The sequence below is a fragment of the Gopherus evgoodei genome, chromosome 3 (genome assembly GCF_007399415.2).
Source record: "Gopherus evgoodei ecotype Sinaloan lineage chromosome 3, rGopEvg1_v1.p, whole genome shotgun sequence".
Classification (NCBI taxonomy): Eukaryota; Metazoa; Chordata; order Testudines; family Testudinidae; genus Gopherus; species Gopherus evgoodei.
This window is the reverse complement of record NC_044324.1, coordinates 218,273,982-218,299,057: the sequence shown is the minus strand read 5'-3', so window position 1 is coordinate 218,299,057 and position 25,076 is coordinate 218,273,982. Positions and strand designations below refer to the sequence as shown.

Below are 25,076 nucleotides of genomic sequence, written 5' to 3'. Positions count from 1 at the left end.
TTCTGCACCCAAACTCCTGTCCAGACCCTGCACCCCTCCTGCACCCCCACCCCCTGCCCCAGGTCAGAGCCCTCTTCTGCGCCCAAACTCTTGCCCAGACCCTGCATTCCCACCCGCTGCCCCAGGTCAGAACCCCTCTGGATCCCTGAGCTCAGGGGAAAAGAGTGCAAGTATTTTGGCAAAAGTGGGGGACAGCTGGGTAACTGGGCCAGGAGGTTACACACCCAAACCAGGGAATTAGGAGAGGGAGCTGTTTGTGTCATTACATGGGCCCTGTGGGGGGGGGGGCAGGGAGGGGTTCATAGCATCATAGGTTTGGAAGGGACCTCAGGAGGTCATCTAGAACAACCCCCTGCTAAAAGCAGGACTTAATCCCCAACTAAATCATCCCATGCCATTTTTTACAGTCACTTTTCAGACTGCATTTCAAGGGCATGGCATGTGTTAAAATTAGATTTTACCAATAGTGACACACATGGGAAATCTAGCTATAGACACATTCCTCATTCTGGGTTCAGCAGTTTTGAGCAGGGAAAATGAAATGCAGAGACTCTTGATGTATTAACAAGTCTGGAAAAAAACCCTCAAATTCTCTGATATTCTGGGCAAGAAATGTTAGTTTTTGATCTATATAAAAGAAGAGTTACATTCAACAAAGCCAATGTTAAATTTCTGTCAATGCAAGTCAATTTAGATGGTAACAACAGAGCTGAAATTAATAAAATGTAATTTAGATAGAGTCCTTGTGTTTTTGATCAACATAACCCTATATAGCAGAGAAGGTCTGAGTCTTAACAAGATGAAGCATTCTAAGATCTCCAGAACAAAGAAAAAGTTCAAGTTCATAGTGTACGTTATTGTGTGATAAAGTCAACCTTTTAGTGCGTACGCATGCACGCACACACACGCACACACACACACACATTCAGTCCAGCACTAAATATTAATGCTCTCCTCCTCCACTTTTATTTTTCATCAGTACAGTCCCCCTGGTACCTGATGAAGCTGCTGAAAGGCGAGTTACTGTTTTTTAATTATTTTACACACAGGCCATTAAAATTAATCTAAAAATGTATTAATAGCTATATCAGCTAAAACATCCTTGGGCTGCAATGTATGAAAAAAATACAGATCAGAGACATCACATAAAAGAGGAATACAAATAAATTAAAAACTAAAAGAACTAAGTACAAAACTCCCCTTGAATATTTGTTTTGTGTAATATTTAAAAGCCTTGATCTCAAAGAGGGAAAGGAATGTAGTTAAGGTTTTCAGTTAATTGTCACCATGATCCCGGTAATTCTTTGCTTTTTTTGTCACTTCTTTGTTAAGTCAAAGTTATGATGCACTTGACACTGCCAACTTTTTCAGATGATCCATGAACACCTGGAGACTAACATCATCTGTTAGGATGGGAGATCCCGATTCCTACAATTATATAAAATAAATTAGTAAATAACTGTAAGAACAAAGCAAACATGGTTACCACTAGGACTGTTCTGAAAGGATGTCAGGCTTCAGTGCCTTATCCTAATTGCCTGCTAAATCAATTGCATAAGGATATATTGGGAAGAAGCTGCTTGGTAACAAAAGCAACAATAACATTCCATATTGTGGATTCCCAAAAGAATATATAGTAATGAAATACACCGCTACCTCGATACAATGCCACCCGATATAACATGAATTTGGATATAACGCAGTAAAGCAGTGATCCGGGGGGCAGGGCTGCGCACTCCGGCAGATCAAAGCAAGTTCAATATAACATGGTTTCACCAATAACGCGTTAAGATTTTCTGGCGCACAAGGACAGCGTTATATCGAGGTAGAGATGTATTTATTATTATTCATGAAGCAACCTGTGTATCCCTGCCCTGGAGAGTTTACATGGACAAAATAAAGGTAGAGGAAGAATGGAGAGTCACAAAATCAAACACATTGTATATTCAGATGCGGTACACTTATACCTGGTGGACTGATTCATTTAATTATTAATATTTTTGCTCTATAGTACCAGAGTACTATTGTAAACCAGCTGTGATCTAATGGTATCAGACCAGTGAGTGAAGGGTAGATCAGTAAGATATTGTGGACATTTTCAACCCTGACTGCCTGAAGCTTTGGAAGTGCAGCCTAAATCAGAGTAGCTTCATTTTCAGAGTTGCTGAGCTCTGGCAGCTCCCACTGAAGTCAGCAAGAGTTGTAGGTGCTCATGACCTAACAATCAGATTACTGTTGCCACTAATTATCACATTACCTTTATTTAGGATCTTAAATTTAAAAAAAAGTGAGGAGCTGAACTTTAGACATCCAGGTTTGAAAAGGTTATCCTGAATGTGCAAGTTATTTTTGTTCATTTACTTGTCCTCTGTTAATCTAGTTTAGCTAGTATATTCTAATCAATTGATATTTATTGTAATGAACACACGATGTACGTCTAGGTTATAAAGAAAATCTGGCTCCTCAGAACTGAGTTCTCAGTTTTTAAATACTGTGACGATCAAAGCCTACGCCCAGCAATTCCATTGTCAGCTCCATTGTTACACTGTCACAAAACATGACAGAATTTCAAATCATCAAGACATCAATGTCTGTGAAAGTTGCTAGCCAGGGGAGAAGCAAGAGAGTCTAAAGCAACCCACAGGAACAAAGCAAGCCATTGTTCATAGCCTAATGCTCTGTGATTAGAAAGCAAATAGAATGGGGGAAAATCAAAAAATGTGTGCATCTTATATGTGCACACTTCTGTCCTTCCTCCAACAGTAGTAATTCCTCCATAACTCACCTGTCCCCACGCATAGAGGTTATTGTGAGTCTGAGAGGGGTTCACTTTAGACAGAAGGAAGCGGGCCTATAAAAAAAAATATATATATATATAGAGAGAGAGAGAGAGAGAGAGATATACATATTACAAAAATAGTTTTTAAAATAAAGAACATCAACTCCCTCGGGACGTATCACCACAACCAGGTCACCACAGCAGTCGGGCTAGCCTTTGCTTTCAGCCCCTTGTCTAGAGAATATTTATTTCTTATTTAACTTCAACTGATGTCCCATTTAAGTAGAAATGCAATAACTATTATGAATATTACTATGGTAACCAAATGATGCAATGGTTTTCATCTCTTGATCACTGTAATAGCTAACATATGACCAATATTTTTGGACATCAGTTACTGCTGCTAACTGATGTGGCAGTTATGCCATTTTTATGGGGGTGTAATAAGCAGAGAAGGGAATAAGAGGAAGATAAAGCTAAATAGCTTCTTATTACCAGCGGCATATGGACTATACCCATTTTTGTTGCCTTTTTTTTTTCCCCTGAGGCACAAGTATTCCCACTTTTTACTAGTTATGAATGTTGCCATAAGCTATGGAAAAGAGAATGCCTTGACTAGGCTTCTAATCCAGTGTGATTCAAACAAAGTTGCACTGAATGTATTACCTAAGCTAGATAAGTTTTTATATGTAACAATCAATCATTTATTCTTCATGTAGTATTTGATCTGACCATTTTCTTTTTTGCGCCCTTTTATTTCAAAGGCCTGTCCCATGAATTATTTCTCTAGTACACTTTTAAAACAGACCATTAGTGGTAAGGGCTCACAAGGAAAGATATACCTACAGGCTGTGCACTTTGAGGGTTGAATTATTGCAAAGTTATTTAGTCTACAGAATCAGCTAATTACTAAACCTAAAGTTATGAACTTGCTTCATTCAAAACAAATACACATGTGCTCCTGGATAAGGCTTTGCTGTACCTGACTGCTTCCATGTTCAGTGTTAATATAACGCGGCATTGGGAATCTAGTCTGCAATATTTCCTGGGCATCATCCAATGGGGCTTGCAGTAAATGCTTGAAGTTTTCATATTCAGGCATGTCTTGGTAGCCAGCTTTCTGCCACTGTGCAATCGTCTATTGGAGGAAAAGAGAGAAAGTAGGAGAGAAGTCTCCATGTTACCCCTCATTTTGTGACTTACATGTTTTTGCTTTAAAAGACTAGAATGTTACAGGATACAACTTTTTATTATTTAGACGATTACTTTGTATTTGTCTAATCCTGAATTCAAATAAAGAGCATGCTAACAAGATGAGAAACTCAGCCAAATATCTACATTTATTTCTGTAGAGCTGCAAGAGCAATTTGTTGAAAATAAAATTGAAACTAATGGTTATCAAAATATACATTTATGAGGGATATGCACAGCATTGTTAAAAATTGCTATTTCTGAGTTTAACTAAGACTTAAATACCATGGCAGTAGCCATTTTCTGGTACTGTTTATAAGGCTACAGATACCTGACAACTGCTCCACTCACATACAAATTTACCCCTTCCCTTGACAGATTTCACCAAAACAGCTGATTGGCTCAAATTGCAACATTACAGGAAGGTGATGATTTCTTCAGACAACTCTGAAAGATCTATTCTCCTGCTTGACTCAGGTGTACATACAACTCACATTCATATTAATTAGACCTGTGTGCATATCTCTCGCAGAGAACAAATCTCTTAGAGAAACAGGTAGCAGATAACTGAACCACTGCAAACTGACATGCCTTTAGAGACAATATTGTAGGGGAATTAACACTGGTGACATTACACTAGCCCAAGCTTTTCAAAACAGCTCATTTTACACACACAGTAACAGTGCAGGGTAACAAGAGAAAGACACATGATTTGCACGTTACCTCGCCATGGTAGATTACAATCTGGAAGAAAGTATCCATCAGCAGAATTCTGTCAGCAAGAATGCTGCTGCTGTCCAATAGCACAGGCTGGGAAAGATAAATGAGAAGTCAGTTACTGTGATGCCCTCAGAACTGCATTAAACTTCAAGTTCAGTGCAATAGATCACTGTACTGCAGTGGTACACAACAGAATCAACAGATCGACAATCAGTTTGAATAAGCAAATTTCAGAGCGTAGCCAATGAAACAAGTATCGCGGAACAAATCATAAGATACCAGCCGCTGCAGGAAATGTAATGCATAGAAAAGCTATATTTCAGCTATATGAGTTTGATTTGAAATGATCTTGGACAAGAATCTCTCACTGAAATAATATTATGGTTACTGTATGTTCACAACTTTAGAATTTTAAAAAATATCCTTGTCTTTGAAATACAAAATATTTTTCTGAATAATTAAGAACATTAAATGCAGACCATACTACAAGCTGGACCATTTGTATAAAACAATATCATTTTGATGACTGACTAGACACCATTAAGGATTGTTCCAAAGCTCTCTGCTCAACACAGCAGTGAATGATTTACCTCGGGTGGTCCAGAGAAAGAATAGGAATAAAGGATGGGCTGGATCATGATGAGGGACTGGGTCAGATCTTGTCTGGAAAAGTGATGACGGTAAAAGGAAGATTCATCCGGGCTATTATTAAACACTTGAAGAAACGGAGATCGTCGCAAGTGGAACATAAACTACATTTACATAGAAAGATGAATGAGAAAAGAAAAAATATATATATATATTTTTTTTAAACATCCTTATTCACAAGTCCAGTCTCAATGTACAATAAGTTACTGCCAAAGTCTTTCCTCTAATTAACTCTTTGGAAGCTTCATCTACCAGTCGTTTACAGCATTTAACTACATGCCAGGGTGTTGACTTGCATTACAACAAATTTAAAAATCATCAAACAATCATAACTGTATATTTTATTGACATTTCTGCCTGTAACTGCCTTTTTCCACATTTCCATATCTATACAAAGTGGAGTCCTTACCTGGGGATACAGAGAAAATGAATCTGACAGTCTGAAGGAATTTGGATCATCCTTGTTATACTGTCCAAACTTCTGACACTGTTAGAAGGAATGCATATATTTCAATCTCTGGGGGTTTGTTTGTTTCACACATTCGGTATTTGTAAGAATTTTTACAGAGTAACCCAGATAAGAAGAGGAGAATACCAATGGGTAATACAGAGAAACATTACACAATGTGGTGTCTCTAAAAACTTCTCACTGCTAGAAGCCAGGACTCGATGACACAGGATGGATCACTCAATAATTAACCTGTTCAGTTCATTCCCTCAGAAGTATCTGGCATTGGCCACTATCAGAAGATAGGATACTGACCTAGATGGACCTTTGATCTGACCCAGTATGGCCGTTCTTATGTTATCACATTACTAATTAAGTCACTAATGTGTGGGGCTATTGCTGGAATAATGATTGGACTCCATTTTCACTTATCATATTTTAGCATGTAAATACATAACACACAACCTTAGTACAAAGGTCAGATTCAAAATAACTAAAGGGGAAAAAAATTGCTTCCAAGAAATTAATGTTTTTTATTGCATCAGTTATGATCCGATAACTCGCTCTTATTTAATGCTTCGTATATTACATCACTTAGGCGTCACTATGTATGCTACAAAACACTGGTTGGCCCAATGTTCCTTGGCTCTGTGACAGCAGACTGGAAATTCTGCAGCAGCATCATTGAAAATTAATGGTTTTAATGACTGAAATATGCAAATAAACACTGCAAAGAAGTGCAGTAGCCAGCCCCTCACATTTGTTTAGCATTCAATTCACTTTTCTTTTACATTTAACCCATATTTTCAGTACTGGACATGCCACAGATTTTTGTACTAACACAACATGGCTGCATTATAGGCTATGTCTACACTTTAAATGCCACAGCAACACAGCTTCAGCACTGCAGCTGGACTGATGTAGCACTTCAGGATAGACACTTGCCAGAGTGACAGGAGGGGTTCTCCCATCACCGTAGTTAATCCACCCCCACAAGAGGCGGTAGCTAGGCTGAAACAATAATTCTTTCATCAACCTAACACCATCTACCCGGGGACTTAGGTCGGCTTAACTCCATCACTCAGGGTGTAGATTTTTCAAACCCATGAGCGATGTAGCTGGGTCAGTTTAGTTTGTTAGCACAGACCAGCCCTAAAAGCTGTTGGGGCATAGCTGGAGATTTAGGCAGCTGGGACTTTTGGCCCCCTTAGAAGAGTTGAAGGCAGTCTGGAGTTGTAATATAATCATGTGGGCTAGAGGACTCTGCTAAAATTATCAGTAGTGGAGTAGCTGATGTTTATGGGCTGGTCTACGCTGAAACTAACATCAGCATAGCTGTCTCTCTCAGGGGTGTGAAAAAACTCTACATCCTGACTGCCCCCTGCCACCCCATCCAACCCCCCCTCCTTCCCGACTACTGCCCCAGAACACCTGTCCCTATTCAACCCCCTGGTCCCCAATCCCTATCCACACCCCCACCCCCTGACCACCGCCCTGAACTCCCTTGCCCTCTATCCAACTCCCCTGCTCTGTGCCCCCTAATCGCGCTGCCTGGAGCAGCAGTGGCTGGCGGTGCTACAGCCACGCTGCCCGGCTGGAACCGGGCCAGACTGCTGCCACCACCGCACGGCACAGAGACTGGGTCAGGCTGGGCTCTGCAGCTGCGCTGCCCCAGGAGCTCACAGTCCCACCGCCCAGAGCACTGCGCTGGCGACAGAGCAAGCAAGCTGAGGCTGTGGGGGAGGGAGGACAGTGCGGGAGGGGCCGAGGCTAGCCTCCTGGGCCAGGAGCTCAGGTGCTGGGCAGGATGGTCTCGGCCCGCGGGCCACACCTTGCCCACCTCTGGTCTGGGTACTACATCTTGGGGTGGTGGATAACTACAGCAATATCCTCCTCTCCCATCCCTGCAGTGCCTACATTGAGGAGCAACAGCAGGGCAGCATTTCAGGTGTAGACAGAGCCGATGTTTACACTATTTCAGATTTAACCCACTGAGATCCGCCCATCACACATACCAATCTGATTAGCTGCCTGTCTAGCCATCGCAACACATCAGGTCCCTCCTCCGACTCAGCTCTGTAGACTCCCAGACGAGCCATTAGCACTGCAGCTACTTCCTGGTCAAACGCTGCTTCAATATGTTGGAGCTGACTCTGTGCATCTGCCCAACTGATAACAGGAAAGTTAGTGCTACATACATTCAGCTTTACCAGGTACAAAAACTGGCTCATGCTACACAGGCAAAACACCCTGTGTCCAATCCACCCAGACCGCTGGAAAAATTCAGAAATACAGACTATATTAACGCTTCTGCCATCAAAGAACAATACAGTAGGGACTGGCCTATGGAGCTCACTTTCTTGCAATAGTGGTTACTCGAATGCGTCTCTGTGTACTGGAGTGCTGATACTGAGTGACAAACTGCACGGCGCCTCTGCCGCCCTGAGGTATCGGTGCATTGTGCTGCAAAACAGAGGAATAAAGTGTTACTCTCATAAAGAGTTTATAGGCAGAGTTACAGAACAGCAAAAGAACTGCAGTGCATTATACGTCAAGCCTGAGTATAATTGCAAGCTTGAGTCCCGCTGCTCAAGAATGTCATTTTTTAGGGCTGCTGGAAAATATAAGGAGTATTAAGCAACCCCAGAGTAAGCATGTGGTGGCGGGTTCATTAGCTACTTTGCTAACAGTTGGGCAATAAAGGATGGGAGCAGTTTATCATCCCTACAGCAGTGGAAAAATAGTGCATGGAAGGAGTTGGCAGGACTGAATAAATATAACAGGTAAGGAAGAGAAAAAAGAGAAACAATAGAGTCTTTGTGCAGGGTAAAAACATTTATTATTTAGTTCTTATATAGTGTTTTTCATCAGGACAGCAAGTAGGAGCATGAATGCAGTCTGTGTAAGACTGTTTTTTCTAGCTATGAAGCTTATTAATAGGTATCTCATATGTTACAAAGGTACCATTGTAATTACTCTTCGTGGATCTACCAGGCAGGTGATGGCTACTATAGACAACACTATTCTGTAACTGTACATAAATGAGGGGGAAAAACTGGACTGACCTGATTCACCACTTCAAAATATATGGCAAGAGTTGAACTGGGATCAAGGCTACAGATTTTCCACTGACATGTACCTCCAATACCAAGTTCCTGGAGAGGGTTCAAAAGAAAGTGATGTTTTCTCTAGTGCAGGGTAAGTTAAGATCATTTTAAATTCTGATCAAAGGTAAGACTCAGCACGTGCCCTCTACTGGATCTTACACCTTTCTAGATACAAATTCAAGTCCAAAAATGAACCTGAAAACAAGTAATTAGATGAAAGCTTTACTGTGTAACAGCTGAAGCCAGATTCAGCTGTCTTCTCCAAGGACACCAGTCACCTCTTTCCACTGGTCAGCCACTCGTGGGATACATTACGGGCAGTCCTGCAGGACGGACACGGACACACACACCATTCAAAGACCAAGCACGTCACTTCCACAATGCACCCAATTTCCTCTAGCCTGAGGAGATGAACCCTAAAGACACTCCCAAACCAGTCTCTCCTCCTTGACAGGACCCAGCATTGCTGTCAGACCACAGCGCCAGTCAAAAGGCTTTGCACCATTTACTTACTTCTTTATAAAAGATTTTCCACATCAGTGACTTACGTTTTCAGAGACGCATGGTCCTTTAGCATTTAGGGATATGCACGGTCCAATAGCCCCTGAGATTTTCAGCTCCCTAGAAGTCTAAAATAGGGTCAGAAAAGTTTGAAAATCAAATCAGTCAAACGAAGTACACATCTGAAGTGACAGAAAAATCAGCTGCTCAGCTTTAATCAGAAAAGACATTGATGATCAGAGTTTCCCAAACTGCTCTGCAGAAAGCTGGCGGGTCACATGGGGCTGCCTTCTCCTCCTCCTTTTCAGCTGCTAAGTTACATTAAAAAACAGTGAAACCACATCCACTAATTTCCCACGGCAGCTAGTGTTGCAGTTGCCACAGGGATGTTGTGCAATCATGAAGGGGAGGAAATGTAGTCCACGTGACTGTTCCTCTAAAAGCCACACTGCAATTAGAGTTTGAGAACCTCTGATCTACATAATCAGATTTCAGACAAAAAACACAAGCCCACAATTGCCTGTGGGAGTATGAAATTGTACTTGACAAGTGTGGGTGAGTAGGGCTAAGCCATTCATCTCTGCAAAGATTAAGCTTTCCCTAAGGAAGAACACTCCAAAAAATCCATTATCTGTGAAAATGACAAGAAACTGGTCAATTTCTTTCTCCTGCTGCCTGGGAAAGACAAAAGCAATAGCCTGGGCAGGCACTGGAGCTATTCAGAGTGAGGAGGAAAACACTAAAAATGGAGGCAGGGGAAGAGGAGAGTAGCGTTAGGCCAAGCCACTCATTATTCAACAGGCTCCAGAGAGAAATCGCCTCCCTTCCAGCAGCCCAAGGGACATGAGTGCTTCAAGTCAGTGGGGTTGGGCACCAAGTGCAGGGATCTGCCTGCATGGAACAGCTTGGAGGGCTGAGGCATTAGGTTAGATACTAAGTGTCAGGATCTTAGAACTCCCTCAAGATAGGGCTGGAATTCCCTCCAAACAGGTGTGGTTTCAAAACATACACACTCTCTAAGGTTTCTGCTTCCATCACTGAGAGCCACTGGAAATTTAAAATAACTCACTAAAATGTTGCAAAAAAAGCTTAAGCATTCCATTGTTTATATCCTACACAGAACCAGCTATTTAACCCGTTAAATCAGAGTGCTCTTTATGATTTATCTGTTCATTCTGTTTAATCAGCCCTATCTCTCACCTTCACTTCTAACGTAGCACCAAACGCCATTCGGAATTCTCCATTGAAGTCTTTGCTAAACACCCGCTGGAAGGTCTGCTTGAAGAGAGAAGTGTTGAAAGAGTCCCCCATCATCATGTGACCCCTGGGAAGGGAAAATGACAAGGGAATTAAACAACAAGTAACTGGAACATAATCACAAAGGATGTCTCCCTTCACCCACCCCACAGACAGATAGACACAATTTTTAAAAGATTCCATGGTGAATTGCAAAGTAAGGACCTAGCTACTGGTGGATACATTCCAGTCCTCAAATCTGAACATGCTGTCACCATCCCCAGGAGCGGGGCACAAAGGAGCAAGTTCTGAGTTAACACAAAAATGGGAAGTACAGTAAGTGTTTATGAAAGGTGGTAGACTGACAGCCAGGGAGCTGTCTGTTTGGCCACAGAACAGTTCTTGCAATGGCAGTGCAGTCGTCCCCATCTGTATGCTAGAATGGAGACTGAGGAAACCTAATTCTAGGGCTGGAGGGTAGTTCTGTCTTTATCTGTTTATTTTCCAATGTATGCAGTGCACCTAACTCACAAACTACTTGATGCCCTAGTGGTGATGATGCTTGACACATTACAGAACTCCCCAACCCATGAGCAACCACTAACTAAATCCTCCACCAATTAACTCACCTTCTCAGAAAAAGCCTGAGTAAATGGATAGGGCCTAATAGAGCAGACTGAAGGTCTATCACACCAAGGAAGAAAAGGCAATTCTAGAGCTAAGAGTCTTCTGTCAAAAACACACTGCTTCCAGAAAGACCAACATAGGGACTTCCCAGTTAACTGGCCCAGCTGATCTCAACTGGCAGATTAAAGAGACAGGCAGTCCCTACGATAATCCAGGTAGTGGTTGGCACCTCTGCAAATGCCACCAGCAAGGGTGCTACTCAGTGCAAATTATGATGGTGTTTGGACTGGGGATACGTGCCCACTTGGGACTGCAACGACTCTTGGCACTGGCTTTCTTGACTCACAGAGGCCAAGTATCTGCAAGAAATTATAATTCTGCTACTACCCCGAAGCAAATTCAATCCAATGCCCTAGTACCAAGCCCTCCTGGTCCCTGCAGAACATTTCATTTTGTAGGACATAGTGCAAGATTAACAAGCACTTAACATTCTGATCATAATGCCACTGCTCATAATGTGACTGCTTAATCTGTTTTTCACTCTCCCCTCTGGACTTGCTAAGTCCCAGTGAAATAAAACGTGTTTGTGGAAAAGACAGCCTCCAGGGTTTAGGAGTTGGTTAAAACACTAAATCACCCTTCTCTAAACAGGATATCTGCTTTGCCACGGACTGCATCAAAATTCATCCCATACAAGCGGCCCTGAAGTACGACCCTGCACTACTAAAGTCAAGGGCAGCTTTGCCACTGAATACAAAGGACACAACATCAGACTGCTAATGCTCAGAATCAGAGAAATGACAATTGCTCACTTCCATACCTTTATATCAAACTAATCGTTTCCTATCCCACTCCTCCACCCCAAAAGACAGGGCTGTGCTTGCTCACTGCTCAGGGCTGAGGACATACCCAGTGAGGTTTGCACAACACTTCATCTCCAGAAGGCCAGTCTGATCGAGAGCGCAGGCATAAATATCTATGCAGTGGCCGTTGGCCGCCGTGCGATTAGCTAGAGTCTCATAGTGCTGTGGAGACAAAGGGCACGCAGAGCTTTAAAAACATTCCAACAGGCATGTAAGGATTTCTTTGGGTTCTACAGCTGGGGCCGACGCAGGAATTTTCGCCTGGGGAAAGCACGTTCTATTTTAACGGTGACACACCACCCCTAAAGTTAAGGACCTCAAATCCCAGAGCCACAATACACAACCAGCACTGCATTAGAGCTTGCTTTTCACTGCTATGACCTTTGCTACCATCTCCAAACGGCACTGTACATGCAGAATAAATGCAGCACATTTTAACCACTTAGCTATGTGTTAAGAAGACCCAGGAGGCATTTGGAGACTGACTGGTTCTCAGCAGGAAAAGCAAACTCTCTTTCTTGCCGGAAGGAGAAGAGGGGTTAGGATACGCCTGGAACTGGGGGTCAGATCCTTCTGCTCTCCAAACGGCTGAGGAAGAGATGCTAAAATACCTTCTTGTTCTTGGAGAAAGAACTGTGCTGGATGCAGACTGGGACTGAGGGACTTAGCCTTTTGTTTGGGACTTGGCAGAACAAAAGCTAGCCTTATACTTTGACCTAGGCAGTTGGCTGAAGAAAGCAGCATCTGTACCCCTGAGGCAGACCCAGGTCCATGCCTGGGCATACAGGCCTCAAGGCCACAAAGAAGCAGCATGCTTGTCACTAGTAAAGTCACACAAAGGGGTTAGTAAAGTGAAGGGCAGCTCATCAATACAGACCTAGGATTAGCTATTGGTTCCATAGGGGCAGCTTAGAACTGTGAGCTGATAAAACTGTGCTGCCACCACATACACCGTGACACCCAAACTGGTTGTACACAGCAGGTCCACATCGTTTGTGCAGCAGAAGCAGTGTCTTTGCTTTAGCAGACAGGAAGACCTACCTTTGTAGCCTTTTTCATGAACCGTGCATTGTCCTTCTCTATGTCATGCCAGGAACGAATGGGTGTTTTCAGTTCATCTCCTACCACCATGCCTGGCCCTTGTGTGGGTGGCCCGCCTGTAAACAACATTATTCTGGCCCCTGTGTTTGGAAACGTGCCCTAAAATAAAATCAAAGCCCTATTTTAGAGCTGGGCAGATTAAAGGACAGCAATACTTTTAATCTACTTTTTGGGGCAAGGTCTGTGTCAACCTCTGGGTACAGCACCTAGCACATCAGGGGGCTGATTCTGATGGAGGCGTTTGGGTACTCCCTTCATAAATAATTCTTTCCTTCTTGACATGGAATACTGGGGACTGACACATTGCTGTCAATTTCTAAACACAGGGCAGGTCAGATTTCATGCTCCCACTCCAGGAAGCAGGACTGTATCTGCTCCCATCTTCCCCCCTGTGCCTCATGTGATCTATGCACAAAAGCAGTGTATAATTCCAGAGATGTGGTAAGGCCCTGATGCATCTGAAAGCCAAATATTGGTTGTAAATATCTCTGAGATTCCTGAATGCCCTCATACAAAGCATCTTTCAAATATTATTTAAGCATTACTATCCTCAGCATCACACTCCAGGAGGCATCAAGTTGGGTCATTTTCCCATAACAAAGTTGAATAGGTATTTCAAAAGTTAAGAGATGATACAAACTACACTCATGTCTGATACACGAGGCCCTACCAAATTCACAGCCATGAAAAACACATCCTCTCCTCTCTGGCTGTGAAGTAAGGGTGGCAATTCCACAACCTACAAGAGCCCTGCATCCCACCCTCACCCTGACCTTTTGGGTGAGGACCCCCATGGTTACAACACCCTAAAATTTAAAACCCCTGGCCATGAAATTGATCAAAACGGACTGTGAATTTGGTAGGCCCTACTGATATGCAATCAGGCCACAGACCAAGTCTTTCAAATACTGAGATATACTGACCAAGCACAGCATAACCCCATAATATTTTAATTTACCAGGTAATCTCACATTAAGAGTGAATTAGGATTACCTCCAATAAACCAACAGCAATTGACAAAGCTACTCCAGTTGATCGCAAGGGTCGCTTTCCCTGAGTCACTGGCCAAGGGTCCCTCTGTAATTCCCCAAGAAGATCTGTCAGGTTCATGTCAATCTTGTGTACAGGCTGCAGGAACCTGCAAGAATTCAAAATGAACAATTATAAATCCTATTGGTTTGGTCTTTGCTGCCAAAAACTGCATCAAAGTAATGCGCTTCTTACACCTTAAGTTTTCAAAAAAACAGACAAGCACAAATAAACAAATTTGATCAGAGCAAGATACAAAGAGCACATAGCATGAGGACTTGGAAAAGTACTCCACCAAAATGTACAGGAGAGCTGGCCACAGAACAAGAGCTTTAGGACTGAGTGAGTGACAGAGAGCACATGAGCTGGGACCCAACACAGGGAAACACAATTTAATCTGGAAACAAACTCCCGCTGTTTTCTAATCATTCAGTCTCTGCTTACACTCTAAGTACCATATATACTAGTTCAGAAGCTGAATATTTTTGGTAAAAAAAGTGACGCATCAAAGAGCGAGGATTGGCTTATAAATAGGTCTACACCAAAATCTGAAGATTTTAAACTCTATGAAATCATTGAATTGAGTATCTAATACATTGTCGTTTTGTTTACCTGGAGCATCTGCAGGCACGGAGGCCCTCAGCTCCCAGAGCGCCATTTCCCGCAGCTCCCATTGGCTGGGAACGGCAAACTGCAGACATTGGGAGCTGAGGGGCTCCGTGCCTGTGAACGCTTCAGGTAAACAAAATGTTCAGGCCCACTAGCGGCTTACCCTAACAGGTCAGGAGCCAAAGTTTGCCAACCCCTGAAATATAGGGTCGACTTATGAAAGGGTCATACAGTTTTTGCTATTTTTACCTAACCATCTGGGGAGGGGGGCGCCCTAGGCTTATAAATGAACAGGCTAATGAACGAGTATATAAGTTTTCAAATGCTGGCTCCAAACGGAAACCCAGCCTGGATGGCGCTATTTTTGGAGTCTGTAAGAAACAGACTCTATGAAAGCACTATAGGCTGCTCAGATAAACCCCATCAATATAGATCTACAATTGTAAACAAGTTATTGCAGTTAGAGAACAACTCAAGCCATCTTACAAAGGATTCCCTTTCCGAAACCGCATTGGGGCTTGGGTCCTACAGGTCATAATGTGAACATGGGCTCTGTCCTGCCCTTCTGGCATAGTGTGTTTCACCGAGCCACTTACCTGCTTGAAATGGGTGGCTGTTCTTGAGGCTGAAGAGGTCTTCCCTGCTGAACAGGTACCACAGGCCTTGTAAGACCCAGCATATCCTACGGGACAGAGGGAGGTGGTGGTGGCAAGGATAAACTTGTTGACTTATGATTTACTATCTAGCTACCATTCCTAGGTACTTATCTAGCCCCCTTTCCCCTAGTATCTAACTCATTCACAATCTTTAATGTATTTATCCTCATATGCCTCTGAGAGTTTGCTATCCTCCCCATTTAACAGACAGGGGAAACCAAGGCACAGACAGGTTAAGTGACTTGCCCAAGGCCACACAGGAAGTCTACAGCAGGGCAGGAAATCGAACCCAGGTCTCCCTAAGGTTAGTGCCCTAATCACCATCCTTCCTATTTGCTCTCTACAAGCCAACAGTTTGAAAACGGTGGAATATGATAAGAGCCCTAAATGGAATTACACGTTGGATTAAGTGTAGGAAGAGAAGGCAGATCATACCTGTATTTGCTTAGCTGTCAGGTCCTTGGTCCCTCTGAAAACATAGCTCTTGGAGATTCCTTCACAGCTCAGTTCATGAACCTGGACCATTCTACCAAAAGTGATCAGCCCTACCAGTGCCTCTGGAGGCAGCAGACTCAACGACATCTGCAGGGATTCCTTCAATGCTTGCAAGTCTTCCTCTTCCAGACACGTGTCAACAACATAAAGGAAGATCAGTGGAGTTGGAGAACCTCTCTGTTGTGGAAAGAAAAAGGTTTACTATGAATCTGTATATGCTCTCAGTGACACACACTGCCCATCCTTCTTGGCCTGGGAATTATCATAATGAAACAAAATATTTTAATCAAAATGGTTATAGAATTAAGAAAACTCTTATGTCTTTCATTCACAAATATCTATTTAAAGTCAGCAAGTTAAAATATCTTGTTTTGGGACTATCACAGGGCTCCTCCTGAAACAGAGGACAGCAACAACAGATCCGCAACTGGATCAGCAAAAGATGGTCACCGTTTCTCATGACTGGAGGCATCAAGAACATAGCACAATGCAGGCAGGACAAAGACCTGGGAGACACTTCTCTCTCCATTGACTTATTTGAACTATGAAATTGGTTTTAGAGATCCACTGCTCACTAGGCTGGCAGGATTGGGCCACAGCCTATAACCACAAGACTAAGGGCTTGTCTACACAGAGATTAACTCTGAAATGGGTTAAACTAAACCAGAAGAAGGCACTCTTGTCCTGGAATAAGGGTGTCTGCATATGGAGTTATTCAGGAACAGCTATTGCAGAATAGCTACTCTGGTCAATTTCCAAGTGTAGACAAACACTTAGAATATGGCTTGTATGGCTTCTATTTAGTTAAAATAGAGAATCTGGATGCTAAACGTAAGGAACTGCATCCATTTCCACTCTCCAGTCTTCACATTAAAGTTGTATACACGGATTTTGGAGGAAAGCTATTTAAATTAAAAAGCTAAAAGTGAATGGTTTAACCCAAGAGATCAGACAAACAGAAGGGGGTTTAAACTGTGCTTAATTAATCTAAAAACCAACTGCACTTTGCTCATGAAAACACTTTATTCAAATTATCTTGAATAATTTTACAGCATACATATGTGTTTCAAATGTTTTCTGAGAATCCCAAGCTTAACCATGATGCACTTACCTGCACTATGTATTCGATTGTGGAAAACTGAGGCATAAGTTCTGCTGGTTGATTTATTTCGGATATGCCTGCATACGCTGGAGGGAACTGAAAATGAGAGCAAGGATTAGAACAAGCAAGTTAACTGTGCAGGTTATTTGAAGAAATGTACAACAGCAGAGATATCTCCTGCATTGTGAAGGCTGGATGATGTACAAGGGAGGAAAGCCTTCAAATTCAAGTACGTGTTGCTCAAATGCTTATTTCCTGGTATAGCAGCAAACTCTTTTACCTGAATAAAACGCAACATTAGTTCTTCACTGCTTTTCATCATGAATGGATAGCAGTGGTGGTTAGCAGCATGTGTATAGGTCTGAAGCCCAATTCAATTAGAAAGCAACTGAGAATAGGTTAGTCAGATGATACACAGTGTTTCTGACAGCAGACATCCACTTCCAGCACAGCAAGTTTCATACTTAGAAAAACAAAAGAATGATGAATGCTGGCCTCAACATGCACAAAGAATATGATGTAAATGTAGGCACAAAAATAACCACAGATCTGCTGCCTATAGCACATGCACTGGCAAACGGCCACTGCAAAACTGAACCAAGATTAGAAGAGATGACATTCCACTGCTTTCACACCTCACTGATTAAAAAGAATGCTGAACTGGGTGCACAAAGAGAAAGCGACCATGGGGAAGGGTCTCATTAGCAGAGATTTCTGCTTATTTTACTACCCTTCGCTAGAGAATGCTATCAGTTGAATACTCAATGAAGAGAGAATGAAGTGGATAGAGAAGATCATGAGAAAATGAAGCACTTTCCGAACCTACCTGGTTTCTCTGAAAACAGAAGTTACAGGCCCAGAGCTTGGCACGATAATCAACTTGACTATAAGAAAGGAAAGGTGGGACATTTAGTACAAAGGTATCAATTTTACAGCCAAACACTTCCCAGACTTTACACTTGAGATGAAAGAAAATAAAAATACTCAATATATATTCTTAATTTTAATGACAGAGTTAAAGGGCCTCAGATTCAGATTTTAAAGCCAGAAGGAACCAGTAGATCTAGTCCGACTTTCTGTATATCACAGACCACAGCACGTCATCCACTTACCCCTAAATTGAGCCCAATAACTTGTGTCTGACTACAGCATAGCTGCCAGAAAGACAACCAAGTTTGATCTGAAGACATCAAGAGAACATAAAGCATCTATTTCAGAAAGGCATCACCATTTCCCTTGGTAATTTGTTACAATGGTTAATCACTCTCTCTGTTAAAAATCTGTGCCTTACTTCTAATTTGAATTTGTCTGACTTCAGCTTCCAGCCAGTGGTTCCTGTTCCGCTTTTCTCCGCTAGGTTAAAAAGCCATTTAGTACCAAATATTTTCTCCCTGTGGAGGTACTTACAGGGGAATAAAGTCACCTCTCAATTTTCAGACTGTGTTTTGGGGTTGGTGTTTTTGCTCCCTATCAGCTAGTTAACAGATGCCACAAGTCAGTGGAATATCACTATCATTTATTTGTATTGCAGTAGGACCTAAGGCCCGCAGTCTTGGAGCAGGACCTTAACGTGCAAGGGACGTACAAACAAAATGATGGCTCCCTGCTCCAAAAAGCTTGGCCCTCGTAGCCCCTGTAATTTTAGAGTGTGAAGGCTAGCGCAGTAACACTTGGGTGTACTCTCCTTCCTATGGCCTTTCTTTACAATCACACTCCCTATTGATCTCATTGGCAACACCTTCCTCCCAATACTTGTCAGCGGACGTGCATGTCCATAAGAACATCATGGGAGTTTGAGAACACAGAAAGTGTTTCCTCCCCTAAAATAAAAGCACACCCACAAACAAAACCTTTCTACTTACATCAAACCTCACCTACATCAAGGAGGACTACAGCATTGATTCAAATTCCCACTATGCCACCAAAATCACAGAGATCAGTCTCTTCAGACATTCACGGTCCTAATACATAGAGCCCTGCAAATCCACAGATAACTGCTTTATATCCACATCCACAGATGTGGATATTCGTGGACCATTTTTGCAGATTGTGGATTGGATGCAGAGACAAATTTTGTATCTTGGCAGGGCTCTACTAATATGCCCATCACTGCAGCCTCTAGGCGTCAAGCATGATTGTCATTTAGTTTAAGCTGCATAGCACTAACGTTACACAAGGTCAATGTCTCAGTGATTATAACGTAGCTATTTACACATCAGTGCTGGTTTTCCTTTAACAGCTACCCCCTGACCTCGGATAATCATTTGCCATTTTTGCTTCCTTCTCGTTCTGACAGCCCTGACTAAGAGACTGACGTTCTTTACTTATCACTAAGTGCACAAGCGTTTTAAAAATTGCAGGGCACCTAATTTGAAGGGTCTCTTGGGACAGGCCCTGGACTGAGAGACGAGGAAGGAATGTGATGGAGATCAGAAAAAATAGATTTCCATCCAGTGTTAACATTCATAGATTAGAGTGAAGTCAAAACTTCATACCAAAGCGGGTTGAGCACTGCTTTGCAAGTCTGCCTGCTACAAAGCACTGGTTCATATTGTACAGGCGGCAGGTCTAGACGTTCTTTCAGGGGAGTCAGTAGACAGGCCAAGGGTACGACCATTCTTGTAGCCTCCAACCTGCTGGAAGGCCACACATTCCAGCTGAAACGCACCCCGTCTCGTTCTTCATTTTGCTGAATGAACTCCAGATATGTTGCCATGGAATCTTCAAGGTTCTGAAAGAAAGGACAACCAATATGACACAGGTTCATTCAGGAACCACTCACTCGAGCAACAGAACGACAAGGGAGCATATCAGTTGGCAGACAGACACAAGACGACAAGAATCCAGCCCTAAAGAGAATACCATCAAAAGCCTGAATCTCTACAAAGATGGCCACCCATCAGTGGGACTACTCACATGAGTAAGTTACACACATACACAAGCCACTGCAGGATCAGGCCCTACATGATAAAATGAGTCACCTATGAAGCTCCCCTAGTGCTCTGGCCAAACTACCAAATAAACATTTAGGAGCCAACTGAAATCAGCAGATCCCAAAGGCCACAGGCAGACCTCCCCTTCACAACAAGACTACTCCCCGTTAACCATGAGCATCTCTTTACGGTAAACACCCCAATTCCCCAACTCTCTTGCTGAGCTCAGCCCCACAGCTTCCAGACCAGTGGTGCTCAACCCACTTACTGCTGTGGGCCACATATGCAGCTCTGCGTTATGGGGGCCGCATCCACACAGTACAGTAACTCCTCACTTAAAGTCGTCCCGCTTAACGTTGTTTCGTTGCTGATCAATTAGGGTACATGCTAGTATAAAGTTGTGCAATGCTCCCTTCTAGCATCATTTGGCAGCCGCCTGCTTTGTCCATTGCTTGCAGGAAGAGCAGCCCGTTGTGGCGAGCTGGTGGGGGCTTGGAACCAGGGTGGACTGGCAGCCCCCCATCAGCTCCCTGCTCCACTAAGCTCCCTGTGCTGCAGCCCCCTAGCAGGCTATCAATCAGCAGTTCAGCTCCTCCCCCCACTGCCATGTGCTGCTCCTGCCCTCTGCCTTGAAGCTGCTCCCAGAGACTCCTGCTTGCTGTGCTGGTGAGAAAGGGGGGGTGGGCTAATGTCAGGGTGTCCCCCCTCCGCCCTGCTCCTGCACCCCGCCTACCCCTTCTCCATCTAGAGCAGGGAGCAGACCCGGACAGAGACAGCAGAAAAAGCTTGGGACAGCAGCTGCTGTCTCAACTTCCTGATCCACTTAAAAAGACAATGCACTTAAGAGTGAGTCAGCTTACGTAAAGGGGCAGTGTGCATCTCTCTCTCCTACACACAAGTGTTTGTCTGTCTCTGTCTGCTATGCTGTCTCCCCTCCCTCCTGTTCAGGCTGCCTTGATGAGAGGCTACATTAACAACCTGTTAAGCCTTGAGGTTTCCCTGGAACCTAACCCCCCTATTTACATTAATTCTTTTGGGGAAATTGGATTCACTTAACATCGTTTTGCTTAAAGTTGCATTTTTCAGGAACAGAACTACAATGTTAAGCGAGTTACTGTATATATACTTCCGGTATGGCCCTGAGAATGTCATGTGGGCCACAGCTGTGTGCTGATTGCGCCGCAAGCCTCCCCACAGAAGGCTTGGAGAAAACCGGTCAAGCTTGCAATACAGCCTGAATGTCACCAAATGAAAATGTGGGTGAACCAAAGGAAAAAGCAAGTTGTCCTCTTTGACGGGGCCTTCGTTCTACATCTTGCTGCCAATCCTCCCCTGTTTGTAGCAGGAAAGGGAGCTGTTAGCCTGAGCACTTCAGATGATCTCTGCACTGTGGCAGCATGTGACGAAAGCCCTAAATAGTTTGGGGTCTTTTCAAGGTAGAAATGTACGGTGGTGTTTCACCTGGAAATCACTGGTTACCATGCAGATCATGGAGCGTCGTGTAACATGGTCCCTATGTGAAATCCCCCCGAGATACGGGTGCCAGGCAGCCAGATTCTGCACCGGCTGCAATTTCTGAAGGGTTGCAAGGAGCAGATCCCTGTAAAGTGCATTGCAATAATCGATCTTACAGGTGACACAGGCATGGCTAATCAGGCCAAAGTCTGTATCCAAAAGGGAAAGGACACAACATCCTCACCAAGGGCAAGTAAGAAATACATTTGACCACCACTGCCGTCTGGGACTCCAGCAGCAGAGGTGGAGATAAAAAGATCCTCAGGTGCCCTTACAAACCAACCAGACACAACCATTAAGCAGAGGTGCAGACAGAAGAACTGTCTCCCTCATACCCTGTGTAAGCATTCTCTCAGTCACAGCTGGGTTGTGGGTCAGTCACCCTAATGTGAATCCATGTCCCAATCTCTGTCAGAAACTAATTTGTCTGATCACATCTTACAGAGGACATGGCATGGAAAGAGAACTGATTTCCTTCAGCATACTGAAGAAATCATCATTCCCGATGCCTTACCAAACTCTCTAGCAGCACCATATACACACTGAACTAGACATGACAAGACAAAACCCTGGGGACCCCATATGAGAGCACCTTCCTGACACATAAGCAACTGCCCACAATCCTTGATACATCCCAGAAGATACAGACCCACTTAAAAGCAAGACCACCAGTTCCTGTTAGGATCCATATGCATGTTAATGGTCAATGGTCCAACACTGTAGCATTTAATTTTAGAAAGGGGAATTACATAAAAATGAGGAGGTTAGTTAAACAGAAATTAAAAGGTATAGCACCAAAAGTAAAATCCCTGCAAGCTGCATGGAAACTTTTTAAAGACACCATAATAGAGGCTCAACTTAAATGTATGCCCTAAATTAAAAACCTAGTAAGAGAACCAAAAAAGAGACACTGTGGCTAAACAACAAAGTAAAAGAAGCAGTGAGAGGCAAAAAGACATCCTTTAAAAAGCTGAAGTTAAATCCTAATGAGGAAAATAAAAAGGAACATAAACTCTGGCTAATGAAGTGTAAAAATATTATTAGGAAAGCCAAAAAAGAATTTGAAGAACAGCTAGCCAAAGACTCAAAAATAATAGCAAAGAATAAAAAAATAAAAATAAAAATAAAAGTAAGTACATCAGAAGCAGGAAGCCTGCTAAACAACCAGTGGGCCACTGGACGATCGAGATGCTAAAGGAGCATTCAAGGACGATAAGGCAATTGCGGAGAAACTAAATAAATTCTTTGCATCAGTCTTCACGGTTGAGGATGTAAGGAGGCATCCTCAAACCCACTACACAGTACTACTTCCTCTCAGTGCTCAACACCCCCATCCCCAACGTTCAGAGCTCTCTCCCGTGAGCCACTCAGCTGCATCTAAAAGTCATGACACCCTCATCAGTGTCTATGTACTGAGCAGAGCCTGGGAGTCAGATAGGCAGGCTGATGACGGAATTGACTAATCCTGACGTAGGGAAGTTAGCTTATCCTGGATTAATAGAGGAATGCCTTGCCTCTTTAGTTTTAAATATGGCCTGTATCCAAGATGTTCACAGAAGGTCTCTGTGAAGTTTGTTGGACTATGGGTGTTAGCTAGAGAGTGAGCATAACAGGGCAACATTTTTAAAAATGGAGACATTTTAGCTGTTTCCTCTGCAAAAGAGAGTAAAAGTTTACCAAAAAGTACACAGAAAATGCAACAGTGAGGCAGGGCCCCTCACACCAACCAATATTGGAGGAGATTGCTCCATTCCCTCCCCAATAGCGATATGGGAACTCCCACACCAACCCCATACTGGGGGAGACTCCCCCATCCCACTCCAACAGGAACACAGAGGCCTCACACCAACCCCCACCCAGAGTGGGAGAATCAATGACGTGGGGAGGTACTTGTCCCTCCTTCACTGCCCACAACAGTGGTCCAGGGGATCCCCCCCTCCTAGGGTTGCCACCTCCAAAGTACAAAAACACCACACTAATCAGAATGATCCTGAGCCCATCAAGCTGGGCAGCTGGCAGCGTGTACTGAACGCCCGGCTAGATTCCCGGGGCAGTGACCTCAGAAAAGGGATGATATTGGGGAACTTGGACAGGTAGAGCAGCCCTACTCAGCTCCCAGATCGTAGAGGAGATGGCCTCAAAAGCAACAGTGGGGCCCTTTCCCCTCCTACAGTGGCCTGGGGAAATTGATCCCATCCTCCACTACTGGGGACTGCCTCTTCTGGCCAGGGGGACCTCCTCATACCATCGCCCACTGGGGGGGGGACCCTCTCCCCTGACCAGGGGGATCCCCCTCGACTGGTGGGACCCCCTCCCCCATCCCTTACTGGAGGGGAACTTCCTCCCCTGACCCAGGGAACCCCCCTTGCCTCATCCTCTACTGACAGGACCCCCTAACTCCATCGTCTACTGGAAGGGGACCCCCTCCCCTGACCCGGGAGACCCCGCTCGACCGATCCCTGACTGGCGGGGCCCCCTCCCCCAGGCCTTACTGGAGGGGGACCCCCTCCCTGACCCGGGAGACCCCGCTCGACCGATCCCTGACTGGCGGGACCCCCTCCCCCATCCCTTACTGGAGGGGGACCCCCTCCCTGACCCAGGAGACCACCTTCGTCCCATCCCCTACTGGCGGGGCCCCCTCACCCGATCCCCCACTAGAGGGGGACCCCCTCCCCTGGGCCGGGAGACCCCCCTCGACCCATCCGCTACTAGCGGGACCCCATCCCTTACTGGAAGAGGACCCCCACCCCTGACTCAAGGGACCCCCCCTCGTCCCATCCCCCACTGGGGGGACCCCCTCTCACACCATCGCCCACTGGAGGGGGACCTTCCCCCATCCCCCACTGGGGGGACCCCCTCTCGCCCCATCCCCCACTGGAGGGGGACCTTCCCCCATCCCCCACTGGGGGGACCCCCTCTCACACCATCGCCCACTGGAGGGACCCCCTCTCACACCATCGCCCACTGGAGGGGGACCTTCCCCCATCCCCCACTGGGGGGACCCCCTCTCACACCATCGCCCACTGGAGGGGGACCTTCCCCCATCCCCCACTGGGGGGACCCCCTCTCGCCCCATCCCCCACTGGGGGGACCTTCCCCCATCCCCCACTGGGGGGACCTCCTCTCACACCATCGCCCACTGGAGGGGGACCTTCCCCCATCCCCCACTGGGGGGACCCCCTCTCACACCATCGCCCACTGGAGGGGGACCTTCCTCCATCCCCCACTGGCCCGGGGGGAGCCGTCGCCCTCTCCCGGGGAACACTCCCGCACTGGGGGATCCCCTCTCCATCTCCTCCCCAGCCTCAGCACAGGGGGCCCTGGCGGGCCCTGCCCTCCCGTCGCCCCCCGGGGACCCACCTGCCCGCGGGGCTGTAGCTCTGCCGGCTCCGCTTCTCAGCGCCCGACGCTCCCTGTCCCGGCAGCGCCCGCGCCCGAAAGGCCAGCTCAGCGGCGGGGGCTGCCCGCCAACGAGATGGCGGCGCGAGCGCCTCGCCGGCTACATTGCCCTTCCCC

At 44.9% G+C, this 25,076-nt stretch overlaps 1 protein-coding gene across 1 annotated transcript; it reads right to left on the bottom strand.

The window, feature by feature from the left end:
- Positions 1-943: 943 nt before the first annotated feature.
- SEC23B (SEC23 homolog B, coat complex II component) lies at positions 944-25,033 on the bottom strand. Its single transcript, XM_030558104.1, has 20 exons — positions 24,921-25,033; positions 19,608-19,843; positions 17,939-17,996; positions 17,122-17,208; positions 15,951-16,187; positions 15,456-15,541; positions 14,215-14,359; positions 13,162-13,320; positions 12,167-12,282; positions 10,595-10,718; positions 9,442-9,522; positions 8,852-8,941; positions 8,143-8,249; positions 7,802-7,955; positions 5,748-5,825; positions 5,281-5,442; positions 4,694-4,780; positions 3,762-3,917; positions 2,786-2,851; positions 944-1,428 (listed from the first exon to the last, which is right to left on the bottom strand). Exons 2-20 carry the CDS (start codon positions 19,826-19,828, stop codon positions 1,339-1,341), a joined length of 2,304 nt encoding a protein of 767 aa, XP_030413964.1. The 5' UTR covers positions 19,829-19,843; positions 24,921-25,033; the 3' UTR covers positions 944-1,338.
- Positions 25,034-25,076: the final 43 nt, after the last annotated feature.

Coding starts and splice junctions, on each gene's coding strand:
- SEC23B (XM_030558104.1), bottom strand. CDS start 19,828: ATGGCAACATATCTGGAGTTCATTCAGCAAAATGAAGAACGAGACGGG. Junction 12,283..13,161: donor TCATGAAAAAGGCTACAAAG/GTAGGTCTTCCT, acceptor TTGTCTCCACAG/CACTATGAGACTCTAGCTAA. Junction 1,429..2,785: donor ACCTCTATGCGTGGGGACAG/GTGAGTTATGGA, acceptor ATATAATTGTAG/GAATCGGGATCTCCCATCCT.